This window comes from Neophocaena asiaeorientalis, unplaced genomic scaffold, assembly GCF_003031525.2.
Source record: "Neophocaena asiaeorientalis asiaeorientalis breed wild unplaced genomic scaffold, Neophocaena_asiaeorientalis_V1.1 scaffold185, whole genome shotgun sequence".
NCBI lineage: Eukaryota > Metazoa > Chordata > Mammalia > Artiodactyla > Phocoenidae > Neophocaena > Neophocaena asiaeorientalis.
Genome location: NW_020171809.1, coordinates 314,630 through 342,009, shown reverse-complemented (window position 1 = coordinate 342,009; position 27,380 = coordinate 314,630). Strand labels below are relative to the sequence as shown.

At 47.5% G+C, this 27,380-nt stretch overlaps 1 protein-coding gene across 1 annotated transcript in view; it reads left to right on the top strand.

Moving 5' to 3' along the window:
* The window catches only part of FARP2 (FERM, ARH/RhoGEF and pleckstrin domain protein 2), an 87,516-nt gene that overhangs the window by 13,432 nt on the left and 46,704 nt on the right, over window positions 1-27,380 (top strand). Inside the window, exons 4-8 of the mRNA XM_024760193.1 lie at window positions 19,823-19,927; window positions 20,727-20,769; window positions 22,183-22,261; window positions 24,268-24,365; window positions 25,963-26,077. Of these exons, the coding sequence (XP_024615961.1) occupies window positions 19,823-19,927; window positions 20,727-20,769; window positions 22,183-22,261; window positions 24,268-24,365; window positions 25,963-26,077 (440 nt within the window). The remainder of the gene's footprint in view (window positions 1-19,822; window positions 19,928-20,726; window positions 20,770-22,182; window positions 22,262-24,267; window positions 24,366-25,962; window positions 26,078-27,380) is intronic.

Genomic DNA, 27,380 nt, shown 5'->3' with positions numbered 1-27,380 from the left:
CCCTCCCCCCTTTCTTCACCTCCCCTCCACCCACCAGAAGGTATGGTGTTCCGCAAGACTCCCTCCAAGCTCTACTTCTCAGTGGAGCTTTGCGAGGTGGTAGCAGCCACACAATTCATTTTCTAAGAACCTAATTCTGTGTTACTGATCACTTTCAGTTAAAGAAAGTAACCAAGATTCTCCAGAAAGCTGGCTGGAAGATTACAATTCTCTCTTCTTTCAAGGAGAGTGTTCTGTGTTTTCACTTGTACTGTGTTTAATACACGTTTTTTCCAAAGTTTATCTTGCTGTTTCACGAATAGCGTGTCCACCAGGATTAGCACTCGCACCGGTGCTGATTGGTCCGCTCCCTGGCAGTGCTGTGCCACTGGCAAGGCTCTCGCGCAGCCGGTAACTCAGAGACCAGCCAGGATGGCACACAGGGTTCCTGATGCCAACTGTTTGGGAGGGAGTTCAGCTGATTGTTACAAATCACACGTGTCCCTTGTAAGAAAATGGAAGATGCGGAAGGCCTGTAGCCAAGAATTACCACCCAGGAAACAGCCAAGCACAGCGTTCTGAATATCCTTCCACCCTTTTATCTGTTCACATATATTCATTAAACACACCTAGAATCAAACCACATACATTTGTAGTCTGTTGTTAAACTTAGCATACTGTTGAACATGTTTCTGTATACTTTCTCCTTAAATTTTTAATGACTACGTAGTTTTCTAGTTTTCAGTTTCTTTGTGATAAATCTTTATACACATTCTGGATTTTTCCCTGTAGATGGATATCTGGAGCTGGAGATTCTGCGTCAGTGGGTGCTGTATGGCCCTCGGGGAGCCCCACAAAGGGCAGAAGCACTTTATACCCCCCAGCAGCACCTATTATAGTTTTTAATGAAATCTCCAGTTTAACAGGCAAAAGTTATGTTTTTTAGACACAGTTTTATCAGACTTAACTATTTTGGTTTTGTTTTGAGGTTTTTTTTTTTGTTTTTTCTCTTTTTTTTTTTTTTTTTTGGTAAAATAGATGCAGGAGAGATTTACCACGTTAAACACTTTTCAGTGCGCAGCTCAGTGGCGCTAAGTCCAGTCTTGTCGTTGTGCAGCCATCACCACCGTCCATCCCTGTCACTCTTCATCTTGTAAAATTGAAGCTCTGTCGCCCTGAAACGCTGACCCACCCCCAGCCCCTGGCACCCACCATCCTCCTGTCTCTGTGATTCTTCTCCTCTGAGTACCTCAAATAAGTGGAATCACACAGTATTTGTTCTTGAGCGAGTGGCTTATTTCACTCAGCCCCGTGGTGTCGAGGTTCTCTCGTGTTGCAGCACGTGTCAGAACTTCCTTTTCAAGGTGAATGATGTCCCACTGCATGGATGGCCCACACTTTGCTTAGCCCTTCAAATGCTGAGGGGCAGATGGGTTGCTTCCACAGTTCAGCTCTTGTGACTGGTGCTGCTGTGAACATGGGTGTACAGACATCTCCTCAAGACTCTGCTTTCTTTTCGTTTGGGTGTATATCCAGTAGTGGGATTGCTTAATCACGTGGCCATTCTATTTTAACTTTTTGAGGAAGCCCCACGCTGTTTTCCACAGTGACTGTACCGTTTTGCATTCTCACCAACAGTGCATATGAGGTTTCTAATTTCTCCACATCCTAGCCAACACTGGTTGTTGTCTTTGGTTTTTCTTTCTTTCTTTCTTTCTTTTTTTGATAGCAGCTATCCTGATGGGTGTGGGGTGGTACCTCACTGCGATTTTGATTTGCATTTTCCTGATGGTCAGTGATGTTGAGCATCTTTTCATGGGCTTATTTGTATATATATATCTTCTTTGGAGAAATATCTATCCAGGTCCTTTGCCCATTTTTGAATTGAGTTGCTTGGGTTTTTTGTTAAGTTTTAAAAGTTCTCTACATATCCTGGATCTTAACCCCTTATCAAATATGCAATTTGCAAATTTTTCTACATCATATTAGAAGTTAAAAAAAATGGGAAGTTTAGAGTAAGTATATGGTATTTGAAGTGAAAAGAAAAAGCCAGGAGATGCTGGAGACATCACAGAAAGTGACAACTTACAGTGAAGAAAAGGACAGAAAGTTTATGGCAAGCACAGTCAGGGATTGGACACCTGGACAGGCCGTCGGTGTGCGTTTGTGCCGCTTTCCGCGACCCCATGGCTCTCGGGGGCAGGTGTGTCCCAGCACCTGGGATGCTCCGGGCACCACTATGGAAGCCGGGCCGGGATGCCAGGTGAGACCAGCCTTCTTGCTGCTTATGCTGCAGTAGAAGCTCGAGGATAAACTAGGGAAAGCAGAGCCCTTAGTGCTCAGGAGAGAAACAAAGCAGGCAGGGGCGGAGTGTGGGTACACCTTTAGACAGGAAGGGGTGGAGATGGACCGGCACGTGCAGGGGGTGCAGGGGCCTGGAGGCTGAGGACCCAGAGCCGGGCGTGTGGGTGGGAGGAGAGGGGACGCAGGGGGTGGGTCCCCAGGGAGGCCCTGGCCATCCTGCACTCAGGCCCCTCGCAGCGAGACACATGTGCCAGCCATGTCAGCTGTTGGCCAAGGAGACTGCTTTAAACTCTCCTGTCCTCGACTTCTGGGTCACAGTAATTATGGGCTTTTATTTTCAGCGAGATTTTGACTAGTCTTTAAAAGAAACATGAAAAACATCTGTAGGTGCTTCCCAACTGTTGTTACTGGAATGCTTTGGAATGTCCTTTGCACATGTGTTACGCTTTTGTGTGTGTAATTTTGTAGTTTATGTAACTTGCCACCGTGGCAGAGAGGAGCCCAGCCCTTACTTGAGGGCTTTTTCTGGTGACAGTGAAAATCAGGAAGAAATGTTTTCCTGCTCGGCTCCTGGTCTCAAACCCCTGCCTGGGACTGAGCCTTCTTCAGAAGCTCCCGTGTAGACTTCTGCCGTAGCTTCACTGTTGAGCCTAAAATACCTTTTTCTAAAATAAATTTCACATTACTGATTATGAAAGATACATTCTTTCTTACTGTTCTATTTTTAGATATTTATAATGTTTCCTCATAATTATATTTTTTGCATTTGTTTTATCCACTAATATGTGGCCTTATGCTTCTTTGCATGATATTTGAATCTGATAAAGTTAGATCTTTATAGCCGAAGAAAAGCCTTTTTTTCCCCTATTAAAGTAATTTTCAGTTTAGACAACTCAGAATGACTTTAAGGCTCTAGACGTTGCTTTCCTTCTGGAAATTATGTTGGAACATGGACTCTTTTAAATCAGACACTAAGTCAACGATAGTCAGCTTTATAGCTGTTTGCTTCTGGCTCTGATTTATATCAATCCTACGTCTTTTAAAACCATATAAAATAGTAGAAACATATCCTAAATGTAGCAAGGAATCCAAATTGTATTATGAAATGAAACCATAAATTTTACATAAGTACTGAGATAAAATTTAACTTGTTAGCATATTAACATAAAGAATAAAAAAAGACATCTTGAGAGACTTTGATACACTCTTGCTGAGAGCACAGGCTTCTACAAAGGGTCTTCAATTTTTCCTTATTTAGTGGAATCAGATTAGGAGACACCTAAGAACACCAGAGGAGGGTAAACTTGTTTTGGAAAATTGTTACTCTAAGTTCTGGAAAACTAAAGTTTGTTTGTTTTTGTTTTTTTTAATTTTTATTTATTTTATTTTTGGCTGTGCTGGATCTTCGTTGCTGCACGCGGGCCTTCTCTAGTTGCGGCGAGCGGGGGCTACCCTTCGTTGCGGTGCATGGGCTTCTCATTGTGGTGGGTTCTCTTGTTGTGGAGCACGGGCTCTAGACACGCAGGCTTCAGTAGTTGTGGCATGCGGGCTCTAGAGTGCAGGCCCAGCAGCTGTGGTGCACGGGCTTAGTTGCTCCACGGCATGTGGGATCTTCCCGGACCAGGGCTCAAACCAGTGTCCCCTGCATTGGCAGGTGGATTCCCAACCACTGCGCAACCAGGGAAGTCCCCCAAAGTTTTTATTGCTGCAGATTTTCTACAGTTTAGAAACTGATGCTGTTATTTTTAATTATTCAAGTCAACTGACTTTGTAAAGTTATAGTATTTCGTGTTGATTTTTTTTTTCTTTTTCACTGTAGAAAACTTTTTATGTATTTTTTTCAAATGATAAGATTAATATATGCTCACAGTAAAAAATTCAGTCAGTCAGTACAGAGGAAAACAGTTAAACGTATTATTCTCCTACACCCAGAAATAATGTCTTTGACACTGTGGTCATGTTACCCGTTTAATCTTCCAGACGGTCAGCCATGTGTGTGCACGTGGGGTGCAGGTCCACAGTCCACGTCACACCCGTCCACTTGATCACGTAAGCACTTCCCAACGTTTGCGCGTTTACCTGTTTCTCTTTTTACCTGCTGTAGTTTCTGTGTTATGAATCTTGACACCATGTGAATTGGTACCAAGATATTCGTTGTAATATGCAGATGGGCATAGCACTGTTTTCCTCTTATAAAATATGTACGTTTTTTTGGTCTCAGTTGCCTTTTTGGCCTAAATTCAACCATGTATTCTATAAAGTTCATGTTCCCTTACTTTTTGTTGTTGTTGTTTGCCATATTCGTGATTCAACCATGTCATTCTTTTATTTTCAACCTTTCTGTATCATTTGCTTCAGCTGTGTTTCTTGTATACAACCTAATGGCCAACACTGAGTGTTTACCACATTCTGAGTGCTGTTCAGAAGCACTTTGCGTGTACTATTTAATTTCCTCCTTAACCATTAGCAGCATTATTATTAGTTTTGTTTTATAATTGAGAAAACTGAGATACAGGGAATTTTTAAAACTTACCCAGTACTGGAAGTTCCAGCCAGGACAATTAGGAAAAAAAGGAAAAGAGTAAGAAAAAATGAAATAAAAGGAATCCATATTGGAAAGGAAGAAGTGAAACTATCTCTTATTTACAGATGACATTATGATGTATATGGAAAATCCTAAGGAATCTACAAAAAAACACAAAACTATTGGAACTATTAAACAAATTCAACAAAGCCACAGGATACAACATTAATATACAAATATCAATTTGTATTTCAATACACTAGCAATGTACAATCCCAAAATAAAATTAAGAAAACAATTCCATTTACAATGGCATCGAAAAAGAATAAAATACTTGGGAACAAATTTAACAAAAGAACCTCAAAATTTATATGCTGCCTAGTAGTCAACTACTAATTTCTTGAAGGGGAAATCTGTAGTTTTAACCCATAAAAAGAGAGTTTTGAAAAGCCAGTTAGTCACCTGTAGATTTTGAACGAAACTTTTTATTTATGGGGAAAAAAATTCCGAAGGGAATAGCCTAGAAAGGTCTTTTCTTTTCTCCTTTGCAGTATAATTATAAAAATAATTGCAAATTCTCAAGCACAATAAAATTCTAATTAAATTACAATTCACTGATTTTTTAATTTATATGGTCAAATTATCCTCCCTTTTGTATTGTCCATCCATTTTCCTATGTTTTAAAACTTAAACCACAGCTGTAGAGTATTTATGTTGAATCCAGCTACAAAAATATTAACTATTTTTTACATTGCATTTTTTCCTAAAAACTAAACACAATAATATATGTAAAGTCCTAAAATAATTGAATTTTACATTTGTCTACTAGAAGTACTGATTTGTGATAGAACCAGATTTCATGTTCTCTGAAAAGCTCCATTAATTAGGGGGGGAAATGCCTACATGCTACTAAAAACAAATTGAATAAATCCCACTCTGTTTCTGAAAAACATGATCTTTAAAGATGAATTTTAAATGCCAGAGTCAAATGTCAGGAGAAACAGATTTTTTTTTTGCCTTCAATGAATAGCTAAAGATTTGGTTTAGAGAACATATATTTTTCACTGGCATTTTAGGATGGTGTTTACCAAAATGTCATAACTGCTTATTTGCAACTGTTCCTCGTGCTTCTAGCAAAGGGCAGTGAAAGGAAACATCGAGCTCAGCTGTGGAAGCCCAGGAGTTTTGCTTTGCATTTCATCCCTCCACTTCCCACCCCTGCTTGGGATGGCCCAGACCTAACCATCACCAGAGACAGCTCAACTCAATTCCAAACACATATTATGAGCCCCAGTGAAACTGTAACTTTAAAACAAACAAACGAAAAAAAAACCCTGTGCACTGAAAACTGTAAAACTACTGAGAGAAGTGAAGGAAGATCTAAATAAATCAGTGGAAAGATATCCCATTTTCATGGATCAGCAGACTTGCTTTTATTAAGATGGCAGTGCTCCGCGGCTGACCTACAGATCTATTGTGATCCCTGTCAAGTCCCAGCTGGCTTTTTTACAGAAACTGACAAGGTGATCTTAAAATGTATATGGGAATTCAAGGGACCTAGAATAGCCAAAAACAATCTTGAAAAAGAAGAAAGTTGGAAGAGTCACACTTTCCCGTTCCAAGGATGACTAGAATGCAACAGTGATCCAGGTGGTATGGTGCCAGCAGGAGGACAGAGGTACAGACCACCCTCCGTGCCTGCAGGCTCCACATCACACATTCAACCAACCACGGATAAATCCACGCACACATAACCCGCAGACATGGAGCACCACTAGGGGACTTGAGCGTCTGCAGATCTGGCTATCTGTGGCAGTGCCCCTGGATACCGAGAGGCGACGGTATAGGTCAGTGCAATAGAATTGAGAGTCCAGAAATAAATCCTTACGTGAAGTCGGACCCCTCAAACCATACACAAAAAGTAACTCAAAATGGATCAATGACCTAAATGTCAGAGCTAAAACTATAAAACTCTGGGGAGAAAACCTAGGAGTAAATTTTCATGCCCTCAGGTTAGACAGTAGTTTCTTAGATATGACGCCAAAATCACACGTGACAAAAAAAAAATAGATAAATTGGATTTCATTAAAAAAAATTGTGCTAGAAATAATACTATCGAGAAAATTAAAGGAATGAGAGAAAAAATTACAATTATACATCTGATAAGGACTTTATCTAGAAATATGTATATATATTTTATGTACAAATTTATTTGGCTGTGTTGGATCCTTGTTGCTGCGTGCGGGCTTTCTCTAGTTGCAGCGAGCAGGGGCTACTCTTCGTTGCGGTGCGCGGGCTTCTCATTGCGGTGGCTTCTCTTGTTGCGGAACACGGGCTCTAGGCGTGCGGGCTTCAGTAGTTGTGGCTCACGGGCTCAGTAGTTGTGGCTCACGGGCCCTAGAGCGCAGGCTCAGTAGTTGTGGCGCATGGGCTTCCTTGCTCTGCGGCATGTGGGATCTTCCCGGACCAGGGCTCGAACCCATGTCCCCTGCATTGGCAGGCGGATTCTTAACCACTGTGCCACCAGGGAAGTCCCTAGAATATATTTTTTAAAACAACTCTCACAACTCAATAATAAAAGACAAGTAACCCGGTTTACACTGTTGCCCAGGGTCACATGGCCAGAAAGCAGGCACCCGGGAACTCACTCCCAGGTGGTCCCTTTTCCTTGAATAGCTGTTCTCTTCTCTTCTCTTTCCAGAGCCCCTGTTTCTCTGCATCGTGCTCCTATAGTACAGAGGCAGTTGCTTTATTAGCTGTTTTCTAACTTCATGATGAAATTTTGGCCGCAGTTTCATCTGCTGAGAGGCAGCATTCTTCTGCTAAGTGTTCATCTGACTTTTTTTTTCTGTTTTTTTTTCCCCTCCTTTTATCTTGAATGTCTTTGAATATTTGCAGGATTGTTCTATTTTGGTCACCCATCTTTGAAGCAGTTCAGCTGTTCATGGATTAGCTATTTTAAGGGGGTCTTGTATGAGTGACTGGTTGTAGAGTTGTGGACCTTTGGCATTTATGTAAGACCTAAGGCTTGGGGGGAACTCAGTTCACCCCTCATTTTCAGTCAGCGGAAAGCAGCAGCTGGCCTGGGTCTTTGCACGCGGTCTTTCACCCTGGCCTGCGTGTGCCTCATGTGGCTCCGCCTCCTGTGCCTCTCCAAGCCAGAAGGGCCGGGTTTGAGTTCTGCCACCGCTGCCTCTCCCCCTCCTTTTTGCAAACAAGGGGTGTAGGTTTCACCCCCCAAGCTGTGCGGGTCGTGTGACTCAGTGCTCTGTGAGGCTTTCTGCTGAAACCTGTGCCCTGGCGTCTTGTCTGGGCGGGCGTCGTCCCACACCCTCCCACGCCCTCGGGCTGGCTCTGCTGCTGGCACTCCTCCCACCAAGCTGTGATTCAGGCTTTAGCAGTTTCCTAGTTTTGCTGAAAATGGACTTTACATTTTTGTTTCTTATCTTCTTTCTTGATCTTCAGTGATTCCAGCAAGAGATTGAGGAAGTGACAGGCTACACTGCCGTTCTCAGGAGAGTCACTGAGCACCCCTTCCCCCAACCCCTCCCCTCCTGTGTCGCCCCCTCCTGGGATTCCTCTTAGACACGTTTGTGGTTCCCACGTTCCTGAGTCTGAACGCTTCTTCATTACTCCGTCTCGAGAGAAATGCCTCCATTTATTGTCCACACCCATGCAGGTGCACGTCTTACCCGTTCAGTTCAGGCCTCCTGTTGACCTTCAATTTCTGGAGTTATCTTTTTATTTCCTCCTTTTATTCTTTAGTTGCTGTTTTTCTTTCTTCAAAATCTTCTCATGTTACGAATACATTGACCTGTTCCGTTGGCCTTTCTGAGGGTCTTCGTTATGTTTTTAATGACGTTGTTTTGGTTTTGGTTGCCACATCCGCTCCGTCCATCTCCACCGGGAATTCGTCTGTCTGCTTTCCAGGGCGACACCTGTGTTTCAGGAGTTTGGTGTTAAGCATCTGCGCATTCCTGGTTGTCCGTGTATTTTTGCAAATGAAGGTTCAGACTGCTTGGTGTTGGTCCCAGTGACCTTTTTAAAGGTACAGTTTGATTTTGTAGGCAGGTCCCCTCTGCAGGGCCCTGGCTGGGGAGCAGGCAGTCCGCACAGGGGCACACACGTCAGGGCAGGCAAGCCAACCAGACCCTCCTGTTGACGAGGAAGAAAGAAAGGAATCACCCGAGAGACTGGCTGCTCTAGGAGATTCACCGCTAAGGTACACCCTCCGTTTTATTTTTCCCTGATGGTAAGTTAAAGACAAGGAATAAAAAAAATAGTGGGTTGATCGCCCAACTGCTAAAACTCATCAGAAGTATCAGGCTGCTTCCTTGGCTGCCGCCACGGGACATAAACTACGTAAGGATGTGGTGGGGACATGCGGCCTCTTTTACCCGGGTCACCAGCGCCCTCGCTCTGGTGGGAGGAGACGGGATGGTCCTTCCCGGAGCTGGGAGGGGGGTTCCCGTCTCCCTCCTTCTGTGCTCACAACTCAGCCCCTCCCCCCTCCACAGGGTCTTGTTAGGATGCTCATCACGGATTCTGCTTCTCTGCTGTGACCCCCTCCCCCCCGCTCGTGAGAGCACCCCGCAGGACAGACGTCTACGTGCCCCTCTGTTTAATGCGCACTGTTCGGCGTTTAAGCCTCATCTGGTTACGAGCTTCTGCCGCCGTCACGTCGCGGCTGTTGTGCTAACTGTGTGCGTTTGGACGAGCTGCAGGAGGCTTGCTGTGGATCTGGCTTTTCCCCCAGTTCTGGAACTCTCTCCTGCCTAGGCTGTGCACGCCGTGGGCGTCGTCCAGGGTCTGTGTGCCGAGTTATTCAGGGTCTGGGTCAGGAGACAGAATACACCTGCCCTGTGAACTGGGAAATGCAACAATTGTTAACTGGTAACAGACAGTAACTATGAAGCGGGGAGGGGAGCCCCGCAGGATGCGAAGCAGGGAGTGCAGTCAGCTGCCGCCGCCCCCAAGCCCAAGGCTCAGACCAAGGGCCCCAGGAACAGGCTGCGGGCAGGAGCTGCCCAGCGCTGGGACCGGAGCTTGAGAGAGAGTCGCTTCTGGGCCTCCTGCACAGGCCAGCAGCTGTGAGCCCAGAGCCCAGAAGCAGGGAGAGAGGCCCTCTCTTCCTGTGCTGTCTCCAGCTGGTCAGAGAGAGATGTCTGCAGGTCCTGTCCCAGGGTCACAAAGCCACAAAGAAGGGTGGGCTTGAAGCAGAGGGGCAATAAAGAGATAACTAGCTCACCCGTACTAACAGGTTCTTATTTGGGGATTTAAGCTGTCCTGTTTCCTCGAGTAGTTTCGGAGAAGCTATTGTAAGAGGAGCTGGGGCACCAGCCGATCCACGGATGTGTGAGCTCATTTGGTGCCTCTGTCCAAGGACACTGTGTCCCCTCCCTGATGAGCACACGTAGCAGTGATGTCTTCATGTCCTCCAGCTTCACACAGCTCCTGTGGCCTTCAGCGCAGGAGGGAGTGGGTCTCTGGTGATACAGCATTTGAGGAATATGTGAGAATCTCAGACTTCAGCATGAGCCAGAGTGAGAGGGAAATGCCCGTCAGAAGCGCGGTGACCTTTCAGAGCGTCTCGAATGAATGTGGCTACAGTTTCCTCTGAGCTCGCAAGATTATCTTCATTGCACAGTCTAATATTATAAAAGGAAGTTCGGGGTTGATCTAATTATTAGACAAGAAAAATTTCAAGTCCTGAAGCTAGCAGTGGAGATGTGAGTTTCGGTCCAGGAGCAGAGACAGAGGAGCTGTGGTTTGACAAATGAGCTGTAGACGGGCACATGGAGCAACGAGCTGCAGGACAAAGTCAGGCTTTTCAAGAAGGATCTTCCCACGCTGCTAAGACAGAGAAGAAAGAAGTACTTTGTTAGCGAAGCTGCTGTAACCCATTTCCATCCAGACAAAATCTTTAATGGTACTTTTGTCTATGTAGATTTTTAACAATATGCTTTATGTCTAAGCTTGGAGAAGAGCTCTGCCGTTGTGACCGACTGGAAAAATGGAAACGCTGAACAAAATGTCTGTAACCTGTATTTTGTACTTTGGTTGTGTTATTAATGCCGTGTCTCTTCCGGCCTGGTGTCTGAAGCCCCGCCCTGGTTTGGGCCGTGAAGTCGGTCTCTCCGTTGTGTCTGTTGGGGATGCCGGTGCTCAGACGCCCTCCATGCTGGTCAGGCAGCCTCATTCCCTCTGACCATCCGCCCCTGTGGGCACAGACCGTGCAGACTGTAGTCCGACTGATGGTCAGTGTCTGTATTTTTAGGAACAGAAGGTAAGCTCTGAGTATGGAGGACATGAGAAAGCAGAGATGGACGTGTGACAGATACGAGGGACACAGAACAGAGCTGCCATATTGCACCAGCCAAGTCATGGTTGTGACGCTCCTGTAAAAATTGAGAGGAATGAACCTGTAGAAAATTATCTTGGCAAGTAATGTTGAAATACTCTTAAACTACACTGTACAAAACATAGTCCGCGTCTGTGTGTTTGCATAGGTGTTGACGGGAGGGAGAAACCACTGGCTGCCTGCGAGAAGCAGGCTCCCCGTGCAGAGTCCAGGGGCTCCCTGCCCCGTCTGCTGCCTCTTCTGCTCCGGGCAGATGAAACGAGTGCCTCTTTCCAGACACGTGTCAGGAGGAGACTGTGCACACTTGATGAACAAGCACAAGACCTGGACGGACGGTCCTCGGGGGTGGGAGCTCTCTCTGTGCACAGTTAGAAGATATTTTGTGCGGTGCTGACACGGTCGCACGTGTGCAGACAACGCACCCGGCTTGTGCCAGGCGTCCCGTGGGGCAGTGTTCATACGTGGTTTCGTGACAGCCCCAGAAAACCGTTTCAGGGTAAGAATTATTTATTTTTCAAATGAGGAAAACCCAGGCCCAGCATAGCCACCAAGCGGAAAGCCAGGATTCCAACTCCAGGTCTGTGCTCCTACGGCCGCATGATGCAGCTTGTTCCTTGTGACGAAACCAAGGAGCCGGAAGGTATCTCAAGACAATCCCTGGTTTCTCATCCACATCAGGCAGGGGTGACCAGGCCTGCTCAGGTCACTGCTCTGCCGTTTGGGCCCTGATCGGGCAGCACGCCAATTCTTCTACCTTTCATCATCTTGACCATCGATGATGCCTCTGTATATTTTTAGCTGATATCTAAATTGTCGATTAAACTGTTTCTTCTGGTTTTGTCCTCTTTAGGTTTGGAAAATAACCGTTCAGCATCTTCCTAAAATTCTTCACACGCCCGGGAACTGTGCGTCTTGTGTCACTGCAGGGACAGAGGGCCCAAGGGCAGCTGGGAGCGGCCGGAGACCCGCAGCTCGGCCCTCCCGCTTCGCTTTCCCGAGTCGCGTGCGGCCCACGTAGCACCTCACCCACACCTGATCCTTTTGCTCAGGATGGATTGCCCTATCTTTTAATAAATGACGTTGGCTTGGACTTCAGTATCTATGGTCATGATGGAAGGGGTTGTCCCAGTTATTATGTGATTGATTCATTAACAGACATCTCAGTGCCTGTCATGTAAATTACTCTGCGCGCCAAAGAACCCCCTGACGCTCTTTTATAATTTAAGTGTCAAGAACCACCTAGTATTTTTTTCCCCAAGGAGAACTCATTCTATTGAAAGTCTCTACGCGTGCGGTGAATTGTTAATTATTGAACAAAATTCAGGATATGGTTTCTGCTCTCCCAAAACCTGTGGTCTGTCTCTCATGTTGAGCACTTTGAGAAACGATTGTTTATAAACTGGAATGGGCTGGTGTGTGCGTGAGCGTCACGCTCTCACGGAGACCCACGTTCTGACCCCAGGTCCCTGCGTTTGCACAGGTCATGGGCTCCAGTGAGTCCGTTCCGCGTGGAGCGCCGCGCTGGACTTGGGCTTTTCCGGTGTGTTCTGTTCTGGGTGACCTTTCTGAAAGGGCCCTTGACAAACTGGACCATGTCTGCAGGAGATGGATCAGGGGAGGATTTAGGCAAAGGCATTTTGGCCAAAGGCTGGGAACTCTTTCCAGGCAGGGCCGTCCAGCGGTGGAACCAGGTGCCTTGTGCCCTGTGCGTCCTGACGCCTCAGAGCAGCTCTAGAAGGATTAATGTAAAAGGTGAAAGGTCAGCTTTCAGGAACTCCCAAGGCTGTTTGACCTCCTATTTTCCTTGTGGTGACTTTCGTACCAGGGTGTCACTTGCACAGTGAGGTGTGCAGCCCTTCGTGTGCAGCTTGGTGAGCTGACGTGTGTGCGCTTGCCCCCCACCCCCGGTGGAGATGGACCCCAGGCTCCCTTGTGCCCTCGCCAGCCACTTACAGCCCCCAAATAGCTGCTGCTTTGATCTTTAGGACTATAAAATGGTTTTGCCAGATACTCAGTTTGGTACGGAGACACTCATATGGTGTGTGCGCTGACATTTATCAGTAACCAGTATTGCTGCATGAAGCGTGAAGCAGTGGTCTCTTTTTTCCATCACTGGGTCATATTCCATCGTGTCAACAAACCATATATCGTTTATCCATCCAGTTTGACGTTTCAGCTCTTGTCAGGTTTTGCCTATAAGTGAAGCTGCTGTGAACGTTCTCAAACGTGTGTTTCGCCGTACGTAAGAAGACACTCTGTTCAGCGTACCCCGGGACTGGGACTGCGCAGCCGTAGGGCAGGTCTGGCCGCCACTTTCCCCAGGAGACCTGCAGACCTGCACCCGCATCAGCCTGGACGCGACCTGCATGCGGTTCCCCACGTTCTCGCCAGTGTCAGTATTGCCAGTCCTCTTCTTTTTAGCATCCTGGAGGGCGTCTGGTTGAGCATGTGTTCCCTGACGCCGTGCTGTGCAGCTTTTCTTACTGTTTATTGGCCATTTAGATAATGCTCTTTTGAAAGTGCCTGTTCAGCTGTTTCTGCCACTTCTGTTTAACTGGACTGTCTGCCTTTCCCTTATGATTTGTAGATCTTTAAATATGTGTTGGCTTCATGACCTTTGCTGGACTTTTGTATTGCACATATTTTCTAGTTTGTGACTTGCCGTTTTCCTGTCTTAACAGTGTCTTCTGATGTACAGAAGTTTCTGATTTTCAGGTGGTCCATTTATCAGACGTTCTTTTGTGGTTAAGTCCTTTCTGCGTCACATGGTTCAATTCTCTGGAACCAACAACTGTTCCTAGTTAACTGCCCCTTCAGAGAGAGTCTGTGCGTTTACCTACAGTACATACATGCGTATGTACAGATTTATATCTATATTTATATCCCCCCGTGCAGTGGTGGTGTGTGCGTTGTTCAGCACCCAGGTTTTTTATGCTAACAGTTTACCTTGGCGGTCTGCTCACTTCAGTGCAGAGAGAGCGGCTTCGTCCACCCGCCACAAGGGTCACCGGGTTTGCTGCAGATTTAGGGTATGGTTAATTGTCTGCTATTAGAAGCATTATTGTGACAAATGTTGTTCTATATGCATAGCTTTGCACCTGTGAAATACTTTTTTTTTTTCCTTTGGCCGTGCCACGTGGCTTCCAGGATCTTAGTTCCCCCACCAGGGGTTGAACCTGGGCCCTCAGCAGTGAGAGTGCAGAGTTCTAACCACTGGACTGCCAAGGAATCCCCTGAAATACTGTTTAGAAGTGGGGTTTTTAAAAGCATGGTGTGGACATTTAAATTTTGGTAGGTAGCTCCATCGTGAGCTCCACAGAGGTGGTCCCAGTTTGCTCGCATGGTCCCACAGGGGGTGCCTGTTTGCTATGCTCCCTGACATGGAGCTTTCAGACACTCTTGAGTTCTGCCCAGCTGATACACGAAAAGTGGGATCTCAGTGTAGTTTTGGTTTGCATATCTCTAATTATGTGTTTAAACGTCATTTAGGTTTCTGTTTTTGTGAACAGCCTGTCCTTTTGCCCATCTTTCTATTCCGTTGCAGTTCGGCATGTTTTAGAGAAGTCAGTAGCCCTCTGTGATGTGAGCTCTCAGAGTTCCCTGTTTGTCTTTGAAGAAGTCTTTTGACTCTACAGTGCTTCTTTCTGTGCAGAGGTTTTTATTTTGTGTTCAGTTTCTCAAGCCTCCTGTGATGGCTTTTAGCTGCTGGAGTGAAATGAAAACAGCCTCTCCCCATGTGGAGTACAAAACAGATTTACCTCACTGCAGTACTTTGATGGGTAGATATTTTTGTGTTTAGATATTTTATTCATCTTGAAATTATTATGCCAGATAAGGGTACAGCCTAGTTTTTTCCAGATGGATACCTAATAATATTTATTGAATAATCTGTTTTCCTCTCACTGATTGATTTGAAATGTCACTGTTACCAGACACTCCACTGTTTTATGTATTTGGGTATATTTCTTCACCTCCTACTCTATTCCATTGATTTGTCTGTGTGGACATATGCACCAGTACCAAATGTTTTAATTACTTTAGTTTTTCATCAGTTTGACTATCTGCTAAGGCTCATCCTCTCTTAATTTTCTTTTTCAGAATTTTCCTGACCATTCTTGCATTTTAAAAAATACATCAACTGTAGAATCAGCCTCTCAGGTTCCTTAAAGAATCCTCTTGGTACTTTTATTAGGGCCGCATGGAGTCTGTGGATTAATGGCAGGAAGCTTGACGTCTCCGCGGGTGTTTCTCTCCAAGAAGGTGGCGCCACCCACTTCTGCCCCTTGTTCAGTCCCCTGACAGTGTTTTTAAAATTTTCGCCGTAAGGCTTTCTTCTATTGTAAGTTTATTCCAAGATATTTCAGTTTTTTCATTGCTGTTACAAATGTGGTTGTTTCTTCCTCTCTATCCTGAGAAGCCTGGTGATATCCGTATAATAATTTTCCCCCATCACCTAACTGAATTTCATCTTTTTTATAATAGTTTTTTAGTTGATGTTCTTGGATTTTCAAAGTAAAGTATCATACCTGCAAGTAATGACACCTTGCTTCCTCTTTTCCAGTTTTTTTGCCTCCCGTTGCTTCCTGTTTTGGTGCTGGCATTTAGAGTTAGTGATGGAATGTGCGGTTGTGGGCAGCCACCCCGTCTTGTTAGATGTTAGGGAATCATGCCTCTCTTCCTATTTTATTAAGCATTGAATTTTATCAGATGCCTTCTCAGAGTCTCAGATTCTGGGAATAACCGTAGGATATTTTTCTGCAGGTTAATGTTAAATGTCCTAATGGTGTGTTGAATTATCCTCTCTCTCTTGAATAAGTTTACTTGGCTATGATGTGTCACTCTTTCTGTTTTTGCCAGGTTATGTTTGCTGATACTTTACTTGGGATGTTTCCACTGACATCCATAAGGAGGAATCTTTCTCTTGGGGGATGTGTGTGTATAGGTGGATTTGTTTGGAGTTTGGGGGTTCTTTTCCATAAAACAAATTTAAGGGATTCCCTCCCCCCCACCCCGCCCCGCCATCTGTGTCACCGTGGATTGACTTAAGTATCTTTGGAGATGTCTGTGCCTTCATGGTTTGCGAAGACACCTGTTTCTGATGGTTTTTGTGGGAATTGATTATGTATTTCAGGACACACGGAGAATACAAAATTCTTTTTGTTACCTGAACATAGGCTAGTAATTGACTTGGAAAACTTTTTTAGTTTAGTAAAATTTATTCCAGGGCTTCCCTGGTGGCGCAGTGGTTGAGAGTCCGCCTGCCGATGCAGGGGACACGGGTTCATGCCCCGGTCTGGGAAGACCCCACATGCCGCGGAGCGGCTGGGCCCGTGAGCCATGGCTGCTGAGCCTGCGCGTCCGGAGCCTGTGCTCCGCAACGGGAGAGGCCACAACAGTGAGAGGCCCGCGTACCGCAAAAAAAAAAAAAAAAAATTATTCCAATTCAGGAAGTTAAATATATATAGTTGTCCATTCAGGTCTGTGTATATGTGTGTATCATACATGAGCATTTATATACGCATACCCCCACATGTGTTTATGTGTGTCCGTATGTATATCCATGCATGTGTGTATGTATGTGTGTCCATTCTTGTGTGCATTATATATATATGTGTTTTCATGTATCCATAAATGTGTGTACATATGTGCATATACATACAAATACATGTGTAGCTCATGTGCTTTGTGCCCCGATTTACAGCCCCTGCCCTGGGTGTTGGGCGGTGCCAGGCAGCATTGTGTTGTGAGCAACCTCGTGTCACACACGTGCCGTGGTCGGTGCTCGTAGTCCCACTGGGACGGCCCCAGAGCAGAGCTCAGGCCGCGCTCACTGCAGGTGGAGGGCTGGCCGGCGGGTAGTGGGGTGGGCGGCTCGGGTACGGCTGTGCCGCCTCCCGTCCGACCGCAGACGGGGTGGGGAGCCCAGGGCGGGTGAGAACCAGTGCCACCAGCGCCTTTTCCGGGGGCCGCGTGATGTGACCGTTGGGGGAGCTGGCGGAGGTCAAGGGCACCTTAGCGAGTTCTCAGAGGACACGCCTCCCCCCCTTAGGCCGACCCAACAGGGAGGTGTGCACCCAGCCCTGGGCGGGGGCTGGGAGTGGGACTGGGATGCCCTGGCCCATCCTGGGGGAGGGGTGACGTGGCTTTGAGAGGACTTCTGGGGGGTCAGACACCCAGGGGTCATGGGATCAGGGGTGGGTTGCAGCAGAATCTGTGATTTCTGACCGGTTAACCATGTAGGGGCCCCAGTGTGGGTGGTCCCTGCGGTGACACGGGGCCTGCAGGGCACTGCATGGCCTCCCCAGCACCCGCTCTGTCACAGGGAGCTCTACCGTGACGCTCTTAGGGACGATGTCATAGGAACGGACCCCAGCGAGACCTGCGTGTGTGTTCCCTACTAATTGTACTTTCAGCGTGAGGTCACACTGTAGCTCCCCTTCCTGTCCTGATGCGGTGCTCGTTCTGCTCTGTGATTCTCTGTGAGCTTCTGTTAGGACGAAGGGCGGGTTTTTATCCCTTCAAATAATAATTCTCATTTCAGGAGCCTTAGCACTTCCTGAGCACACGGAGAGAAAATCTAATGGTTAAATAGTGGACGTTTCCCTCCCCACCCACTTGTGTGTATTATATTTTAATTGTGAAAATAACATGTCTACTGATGAAAACTTTAGACGTTAATGACTAAGACAAGTTAATGATTGAGGTGAAAGTGGAAGTCCTTGTCTGCATCCCGCACTCTGTTCAGTCCCTGAGAGACACAGCGCACAGCCTTCCAGACCTGTTTCTGCTGCGTGTTAACAGAGGGTGTGTTCTATGAGAGGGAATCATACTGTGTAGAAATGGAAACCTTTCCTCCTGACTGAACTGTAGTCTTGACTTTATTCTGTGATGGTCCATACAGAATTTCTGTGTTCCTTTTAAGGGATGCGTAATTTTTTTTTCTTTTTTCCTTTTTTTTTTTTGCGGTACGCGAGCCTCTCACTGCTGCGGCCTCTCCCATTGTGGAGCACAGGCTCTGGACGCGCAGGCTCAGCAGCCATGGCTCATGGGCCCAGCCGCTCCGCGGCATGTGGGATCCTCCCGGACTGAGGCATGAACCCGTGTCCCCTGCATCGGCAGGCGGACTCTCAACCACTGCGCCACCAGGGAAGCCCTACTGCTTTTTTTTGTTTTGTTTTATTTTGTTTGTTTTTGCGGTACGCAGGCCTCTCACTGTTGTGGCCTCTCCCTGTTACGAAGCACAGCTTCCGGACACGCAGGCTCAGTGGCCATGGCTCACGGGCCCAGCTGCTCCACGGCATGTGGGATCTTCCCGGACCGGGGCACGAACCCGTGTCCCCTGCATCGGCAGGCGGACTCTCAACCACTGCGCCACCAGGGAAGCCCAGGGATGCGTAATTTTTAATTAGGGATACGCCATTACTCATTTTGCCAGTTCTTTGCTAGCCTGTCTTTGGTGTTTAGCTCTGTGCAGTTGTTTTGGACTATCTGTAGGAGGAAGTAGAAGCGGAGTTGCTGTGGCAAAGGTACATGTATACACTTCAGATTGGAAAGTGTTTTCACATTATCCCAGCAGTTGTGTGGCTGTCTTCCCAAGGCCACGCCGCTCACTCTTGGCATCATCATAACCTCTTTGATGGGTGAAAAGTGACACCTCACTGTTTTACTCTATTTTATTGCTAGAGGCCTCGAGTACCTTTCTGGGTTTTTTGTTTGTTTGGTTTTGGTTTTTTAAATATTTATTTAGGTTGTGCCGGGTCTTAGTTGTGGCATTGCAGACTCTTAGCTGCAGTATGCAGACTCTTAATTGTGGCCTGTGTGCTCTTACTTGCGGCATGCGTGCGGGATCTAGTTCCCTGCCCAGGAATCAAACCCGGGGCCCTCTGCACTGGGAGCATGGAGTCTTACCCACTGGACCACCAGGGAAGCCCCTTGAGTCCCTTTTTGTGTGCCTAAGGCCATCTGTATTGCTTCATGAGAGCAGCATGAGACATAAGTTATCATTGTTTCAGCATGATTCTAGTTTGTAACTTCGTTCAGTGTCTTTCTATTCAGAAATGTTTCATTTCTACTTAGCCGGATCTATCAGTCTTTCCTTTGTGCTCCGCTTAGGAGACTGTACTCAGCCCGAGATTATGGAAACGTTCTCCTCTGCCTTTAGTCCACTGGAATTTATCTTTGTGAGCAGAGTGGAGGGCCGGCTCCCCACCTGGTTTGTTGCCTAGTTCATGCTCTTCTCCCTGTGGGAAAGGCTGCCAGACGCTAAGTTATCCACGGGATCTCATGCAAACATGAACTATGAGACTCACCGTTTTAGTAAGTATCGGAATTGTTGGATAAAATGTTTACTGAGGCTAAAAATGGTTCCTGCCACCTTAAAGTTACAAAGAGATGTGACTCCACACACTCTGAGAAAGTAAAATTGAGGAGTTTTTAGCTTTATTGATGCATCAGTTTCTGAGCACAGAGCCTCAGGTTCATCTGTTTGCTTTGTGACAGTTTGTGAGCCTCGTCAGAAGGGAAAGTGAAGCAAGAAGTTAAATATAATAAAGTTTTGCGTGCGGGAAGGGACTTTATGCCACAGTGTTCGTAAATCTTTGTTGTCTAAAGTCGTGTAACCCTCCTCGTGTTTCTTCTCGTCTGTCTCACCACAGCCTAAATGCTGTGGCCAGGTGTTACTGACCCAGGTGTGGAAGCGCTTGAATCTGATAGAATGTGACTACTTCGGCTTGGAGTTTCAAAACGTCCAGTCCTGCTGGGTATGTGCTTCTCATCTGCTTTTGGAGACAGGCTACAGGTGGGCTGCAGGTCTTGTGATGGTGCATCCGGGCCAGAGACCTCTGAGGACCTCCTGGCATGACAACAAGCAGGGCACATTGTTATTATCAAAGCTGTGCTATTAAAGGATTTTATTTACAGCTGTAGGGAATATATTTGCCTTCTACCTAAGCCTGGAGTGGCATCCCCCCTAATTTTTTTCAATCTACTAGCACATGTGCCAAGGAAATCCTTTCTTCATAAGTTATCAAAGCTGCAGAGTATATGGTGTGTGATGACCATTTCAGGAGTGGATTTTGAGCAAACTGCTTTACTAAGCTTGTTATGCCTCGTTGCACTTAACAGGTGAACCATGAAAGTGTGGAACTGTTTCAAAGAAACCAAATGAACCCATTAGTTCAAAAAGCACGTCAGCACTGTAGAGCCCCTTTCTACCCCCGTCGCACAGTAACGCTCTCATGAGCTCGCTGTTTACAGAGGCCGCAGGTGGCCGATACTCGTTTGGTCTTAACAGATACCAGCCCCAGCACGCACGCACAGAGCTCGGGGTGCCGGTCCTGTGCACAGCACAGCAGCCTCTGTGACGGGGTGGTTAGCAGCACACTGTTCTGCGCCTCCCAAAGCGTGCCCTGCTGTCCTGTTATATCAGGATTCGACGTGTGTCTAAGAGCAGCAGGGCCAAAATACTCCTGCCTTAAATATCTCCTTATTTAATAAACATTCTTATTAAATAGAGAAATAGTTTAATGGATTTGATATCTTTTCTTAAATCCTCTTTAGATCTGGCTTGAACCTATGAAACCCATCGTTAGACAAGTACGAAGTAAGTCCTTTTCTTTTAACTCTTTAAAGCTCTGCTCACTTAAGATGCTTTGTCCTCGACTGTCCAAATTCAAGGCACGTTCGGACGATCGTGGTCGTCACCACTCTGGGCAGCAGCAAAGTGACACCAGCAGCAGGAGAACTTGGAGGTCACTTTGCCGTTTAGCTTTAAACTGTGAGACGTGGAGGGTGGGGCGTCGTTTAACTCAGTTCTCAGTTACTTGCCTCAAATTTGGAAGAAATAGGATATGCTGCTCGATATTGCCTTCATTTTTGGCCAAAAATAAGTGTGCAGTTTCTAAGTTATGAAAAGACATACAGGGTGAAATCTCTAGTCCTGAATTCACCTGTAAGTTTTCTAGGACTAAATTGAGGAGAAGAGGTTGTATGGAAGGGACTTTAGTTCACTGATAAGCAAAGGCCATTTCGGTTGCCATAGCAGTTTAGCAAAACAGTTCTTCTTTTCTTGTGGTGGAAATCACGTGGCTGTGTTATTATAAAATTTCAATAAAGCTAAAATACTCAGATAAGCTAATATCCTACACTTTTTCTTTACAGGAATCAGGTTTTTCTAGTTCAGTATAGTGAATGATAACATTTTTCTTTCACTAAAGTATATAAGGATTTCAAAAATAATGGCCTTTTTTTTTTTTTTTTTTTTTTTTTTTGGGTTGGGTTGGATGCACAGGCTCAGCAGCCATGGCTCACAGGGGCAGCCGCTCCACGGCATGTGGGATCTTCCCGGACCGGGGCGCGAACCCGTGTCCCCTGCATGGGCAGGCGGACTCAACCACTGCGCCACCAGGGAAGCCCTTATTATTAATTTTTTCTTTTTGGCCTTGCCGCATGGCTTACAAGATTTCATTTCCCCAACCAGGGATCATACCCAGACCCTGGCAGTGAAAGCCCGAAGTCCTAACCACTAGGCCACCAGGGAACTCCCAGGCTTTTAAAATTATTACTATGACTAATAGTATAAACACCTTTATTTTTTAATCACTTTTTTACTCCTAAAATATAAAGAAGAATACATTTTAAGATTTTAATGTGCAGTTTCCTGCTTGTTTTTATGGTTTCTTTTAGTAATCTCTACTTAAAGCAAAAGTTTTCAATTTTTTCTTTGCTATATGTGACTGGTACTTAGGACTAACAGTTTCATGCAGAGGAAATTTCTTAACATCCTCTTACTTGAAAAGATTTGCTTTAACAGTCCATTTGAAAGCACTAGCTCAATCACACCAGAATATGCAGAAAGAGCAAATACAGAGTGTGGCCTTGTGTGTGGACTTAGATTTTTCTTCTCTTTATAGCAAATGCAGAGTGTGACCTTGTGTGTGGACTTTAAATTTTTCTTTTATAGCAAATACACAGTGTGACCTTGTGTGTGGACTTTAAATTCTTCTTCTCTTTATAGGGCCAAAGAATACAGTGCTTCGCCTAGCAGTGAAATTTTTCCCACCTGATCCGGGTCAGCTGCAAGAAGAATATACACGGTAAAGAGCGTGACTGACCCAGAGCTGCCGTGGGCAGGGTCCTCCTTCACCTGTGTCCCCGACAGCAGCTGCGCTTTACCTAAGCACCTGGTCAGGGTTGTTTATTCAAAGAACGAGCCTAGTGTCTGTGTCAAAGCTGTAACCAAGGTGTCATAGTTTTGCATTTTCACTCTTGCACAGACACAAGTGCAAATAGGGTTTGGAGGAAAGGTTATGGCACGAATTTGAGAATTAAAACTGGCGTTTGAGGGCACTGCTGAACAGATACTCTCCATAGATCATCTATGCCTGCGCATGAAGTCGGTAGGAATTTCGCCCGTTCCTTTACTGTTTTAACCAACAAAATACACTTACTTGGGAGTGTCCTCATGAATATATGGAGCAGAAATACTTTAGGTGATTTCTTTTCTGCTACGCTTGTCAATTCACGATTGATTCTTTGAAAGAAAATGTTTGCAGTTGTTTCATCTGGGCAATAAGATTATGGAAGTGGTTTTTTTCCTTGTGTTTTATGTACTGATTTTATCATGAGGAATAAAGCAAAAACCTAAAAATCAACTCAAAACCCGGAGTCAGAAGTGAGATGAGAGAGAGCTATGATAATGCAGTAGTAACAGAGTAGCTTCCTGACCAAATGTGGATCCATACCTGGGTCCTCAGAGTCTTAGAACCTCTGCTTAGAAGGTGTTTGCCAACCGCTTCTGAATCACAAAGTCATAGACTCAGCTGCGAGGACACGTAGAGACCACAAGGCTCTAGTCTCTCATCTTTACGGGTTAGGAGCTGAACCCCAGGACGGCAGAAAGCACCTTACGAGTGAGCACAGAGCTTGTCTTAATAGTGTATTAAACACCTCACATTTACCAGGAAGTCCCTTTTGAGAGAATCACTTTTTATTCCTAGACAATGGTGAGTAACAGGAAGTGTTAACCTAATTCCGTGTCCTGGGTCCAAGCCGGGTTTATGCAAAAGGTCATCTTTTTATTTATAAAAAAACTGCATGTTTGTGGTAAAAGAAGAAAAACTTTAAAGTTATGTAGAGTAAAAAGTCAGCGTTCCTCTTCACTCCCTGCCCACCCACCCTTCCCAGAAGTGTTAACGCTCGGACGTGAGTCTTCCAGATGAATTCACAGCGGTATGCCAGTAGACGTGGGGCTTTAAAGTCATTATTTTACAAAACAGTATCAACTCTACACAGAGAACTGCAGGTTGAGTTTCTTTTTCCCCCACATATCCATGGCATGCCATGGATGTCTTTCCGTATTAGTATGTATGGCTGTAACCTAATTTATTTAGCCAGTCTCATGTTAGTGCAAATTTAGATTGTTTCTAGTTTTTCTCTGCTGTAATGCTGCAAATAAACATGCTTGTCCACATATCTTTGTGAACTCTGGAAGTGTTTCTGTAGAAAAGTTCATAGGGGTGGGATTGCTTAAGGCCAAGGGTGTGTACATTCCAAGTTTAAGAGAGCACAGCAAACGCTGACGGCTCACGCTGGAGTGGACCCCCAAAGCACCTGGAGCATATATGTGCTTGGGGATTATTTGCTCATGGAATAACTGAATATATAAATAGTTTCTGTTACATTCTCACCAGTTAATTCAAGACTACCTGTTTCTCAGATTCTAGCCAAGCCCAAACATTATCCATTTGCCTTAAAGCTTCATAGCCACACTTGAAGCTTCGCCTTCATTGGCTATTTCTGCTACTTCACACAAAATCGCGAGTGCAGTTTTGTGTGTGTTAACAGAAGTGGCACGAATTTGTGAGCTTCCCCCTTGACGGTGTGGCTCCAGGTGATCTGGTGCCCTGGGCTATGGTGCGCCCGGCGTGTGGACCGCCCGCCGTGTGGACGTGCTGAGCTCTGTGGTGCTGGGCCTCCTGCGACTGCCCTTGCTCGCCGTCTGCTCTGGTGTGACCTGGGGCTGTGTGTCCTCCTGAGACAGACGTGGGAAGTGTGTTCAGAAGCTTTGGAGCTGATCTCTGTGCTTGGAACTCCCTCCTAGATACTTGTTTGCCCTGCAACTCAAGAGAGACCTTCTGGAGGAGCGTCTGACCTGCACGGACACCACAGCTGCCCTCCTGGCGTCCCACCTCCTGCAGGGTGAGTGTCCCGCTGGCCCGCGCTCACACGGGATGGCTGCGCCTGTGGCTGACTCACCTGCCCCAGGCTGGGCACCAGCAAAGGACGGGTGGTTCAGTTTGCAGGTTTTTCTGAAGGGCTGAGGGTTAACTTCCCACCTGGGAGGGGAGACAGGCCACGCGTCCTCCCCGCGGTCTCACGTGGCCCTCAGACCTCCAGTGGGGGGGGCCAGGCAGCACCCCGACTCTGGAGAGAGCGTCACAGCCCCCGTGACAAGTCAGGCGTCAGTCCCCGAAGGACAAAGGAAGCCCTTCAGTATCTCAGAGCGGGAGGTGGTTTGAGCGCCATGGTGACTTCAGGCATGACCTGGGAGAAGCGTAAGAGAGGAGGGTCTGGAGAGCAGGTGCGCTCTTCGCCTGGGCTCTCCAGCCCCGCCCCCCACCGCAGGACAGGCAGAAGGAAATCCCTGCTTGGCTTCTGGACTAGAGGCTGGACCGCATCTTCCTGGCATAGAACGAATACTCCTGAAATTTGAACTCAGGAAGTATGATATAGAGAGGTTCCAGGATTTCAGGAGCTTCTAAGTTAATGGGTTAGGGTGCAGTTTACTTGGTCCTTCCCCGACTCACCTTCTCCAGGGGGCAGATTTTACCGGAGGTTTGCCGTCCTGCACAACGGGACCCGTTCACACCCATAGGCACAGGTGTCGAAGTGGCTTAGTCATCTGTGATTTGTCCCGAGGCCCTCTCAGGCAGCAGGTGGCTTCTCAGTGCGGACGGCCTTCGGCAGTGCCTCTTGCTGAGGGCTCTGCACAGCTGATTATCTTAGAACAGCTCGTGTGCCTGTGAGTTCCCCCGTGGAAGTGCGCTACTTAGACCGAAGGGTGAAAGAGCCACGACAGCCAGATGCCGTGTAGGATTCTGACCGCTGCTGCTGAAACGTGAACGGGTTCTGCGGCTCGGATGGAGCAGCAGATGGGTGGCCTTGTCCTTGCCTGGGTGGTGCTGCCGGGGTTATGCATGAGAATGTCTCGTTCTGTAGAAAACACACACCAAGCTGTGACCCTGTGCACGCAGCTTTTCTGTGATTTGAGACTGTCTCAAAACAAAGTACGTTGCTTAAAATTATTGGGCTTTAACTACTATTTTGAGAATATGTGTGGCCTTAAAATACATGAAATTAGAAAGAAACATTCACTGTTCCTCAAGAATTTGAGAGGGCCTGAAGGAAGAAACAATTTAAAATACATTATCTTGAAACAAAATAAAGGACCTTATGCTGGTCACAGTAGTCTTGAGACAACTTACAGAGAAAACGTTTAAAACATAGCAAACAGGGTATAAAGCTCAGAGTTTCCCTCCCTGGAGCCGCTCACCAGCGTCTTTCCTCTCCAAGACTCAGAAAGAATTCTCTTCGCCTGCCTTTATGTTTGCCTTGAACGGCATAAAATATGTGGAAAAATAAAATGCAACATTTTGTTTATTTAAGGGATATGTTTTTTTGCTACAGATTTAGGATAATTTTCTTCTGCTTTTAATTTACGCACTTGCACGCACAGACGCTTGTATTTTTCTTCATGTAAACATGAGAAAGACCGCCTGTTACTTTCCCGTCTTAGCGGAAATAGGAGATTACGAAGAGGCGCTGGTCCGGGAGCACCTGCGGGCCCACGAGTACCTGCCGGGCCAGGAGCGGGCCCTGGAGCGGATCCTGGAGCTCCATCGGGGACACGCGTGAGTCGGCGCCGCCGGACGTCGGGGCAGTCGGCTGGCCGGGCGGGACTCCGTCCACAGGCCGCTTCGGGACAGGCTGGGAGGGTGCCCGGGCCCCGGGCAGTGCTGGCGTCCCTCCGTAAGTTGGGGGGCAGTGGACGGGGTCCCGCACTGGCTGCGCCCAGTCCTCAGGTGTCGGGGGGGCGGGATGGTTCCTGCTGCAGCCCTGCTGCCTGGCTTCCCTAAGGCTTGACGCTGGGATGAGGTGAGGGCGACCCGGAGGAAGAGGGGAAGAGAGATGGGGAGGCCGTGAGAAGGGCTGGCGGCCCCGGGCCCCGGGGGTTGTGAGCTTGAGTTCACCAAAGGGAGAGCTCGATGGGGAGGGGTCCTGGAGGACTGGGCCCCCCTCGTGGGGGAGCCTGCTGGGAGGTGAGCGTGCTGACGTCGCATGCAGGGCGGGCGTTGGGCAACGCAGACCCAGGCTCCAGCCCTCGAGCATGCCCTTCCCTGTGGGGCCGTGCGCTTTTCCATGCCTTCACCGCTCAGAGCCACCAGCGGGCCTTTGTGTGCCTGGCTCGGGGTGGCACTGTCTGTACAGATGTGTCACTTGTGGCACGTGGGCTGCAGTGCCAGGCAGAGCCCACTCTGCGGGGAGGATGGGGTTCAGGAGGACCGTGAGGGTGCCGGCAGAGGCAGCAGCCTGGGGGTGGGGGGCACGGCCCCCAAGGTTCTAGGAGCCAGTAATAGCCCCAGCTGCTGGCGGGAGGCTGCACGTGACCCCGCGGTGCCACGCGTGCCCTGGGCTCTGGGCCCCCCTTCGTCACGGAGCCAAGGCCTGAGCTCCGTCTTGGGTGTGGTGGTTTGGGGCACCGCTGGGCGTCCGAGCCGTGCACACGGGGCCACCCTTTCCCAGACGCGGCCTCAGCGCGCACCTGGCCCTTAGGGCTCTGGCCCCGCTTCCTAGAGCCCCTCGGCGTGGCCTCTTTCGAGGCTGCCTTGGTTCTCGCTGGCGGCGGGGGAATGCGCCGCACCCCGTGTCACACCCAGACCCCGAGGACCAGCCGAGCAGAGGGCCGGCCCCCGCCCCGTGCCAGCCTGAGTGAGTCCCCGGTCTGCCCCAAAGGGGACGGTCACCTGTGTGGGATTTGCTCCTAGTGTTGGGGGCAGGGTCCCCTTCCTGCCAGGACACACAGGGCCGGAGCTGGGCACCCATGGAAGGTCGGGTGGCCGCGGTGTGAAGCGTCCCACCTGGGCAGCGGCGACGGGGCAGGGGTGGAGCCAAAGCGCACTGTGCAGGGTGAGGCAGGCGGGGCGGGGCCACGCG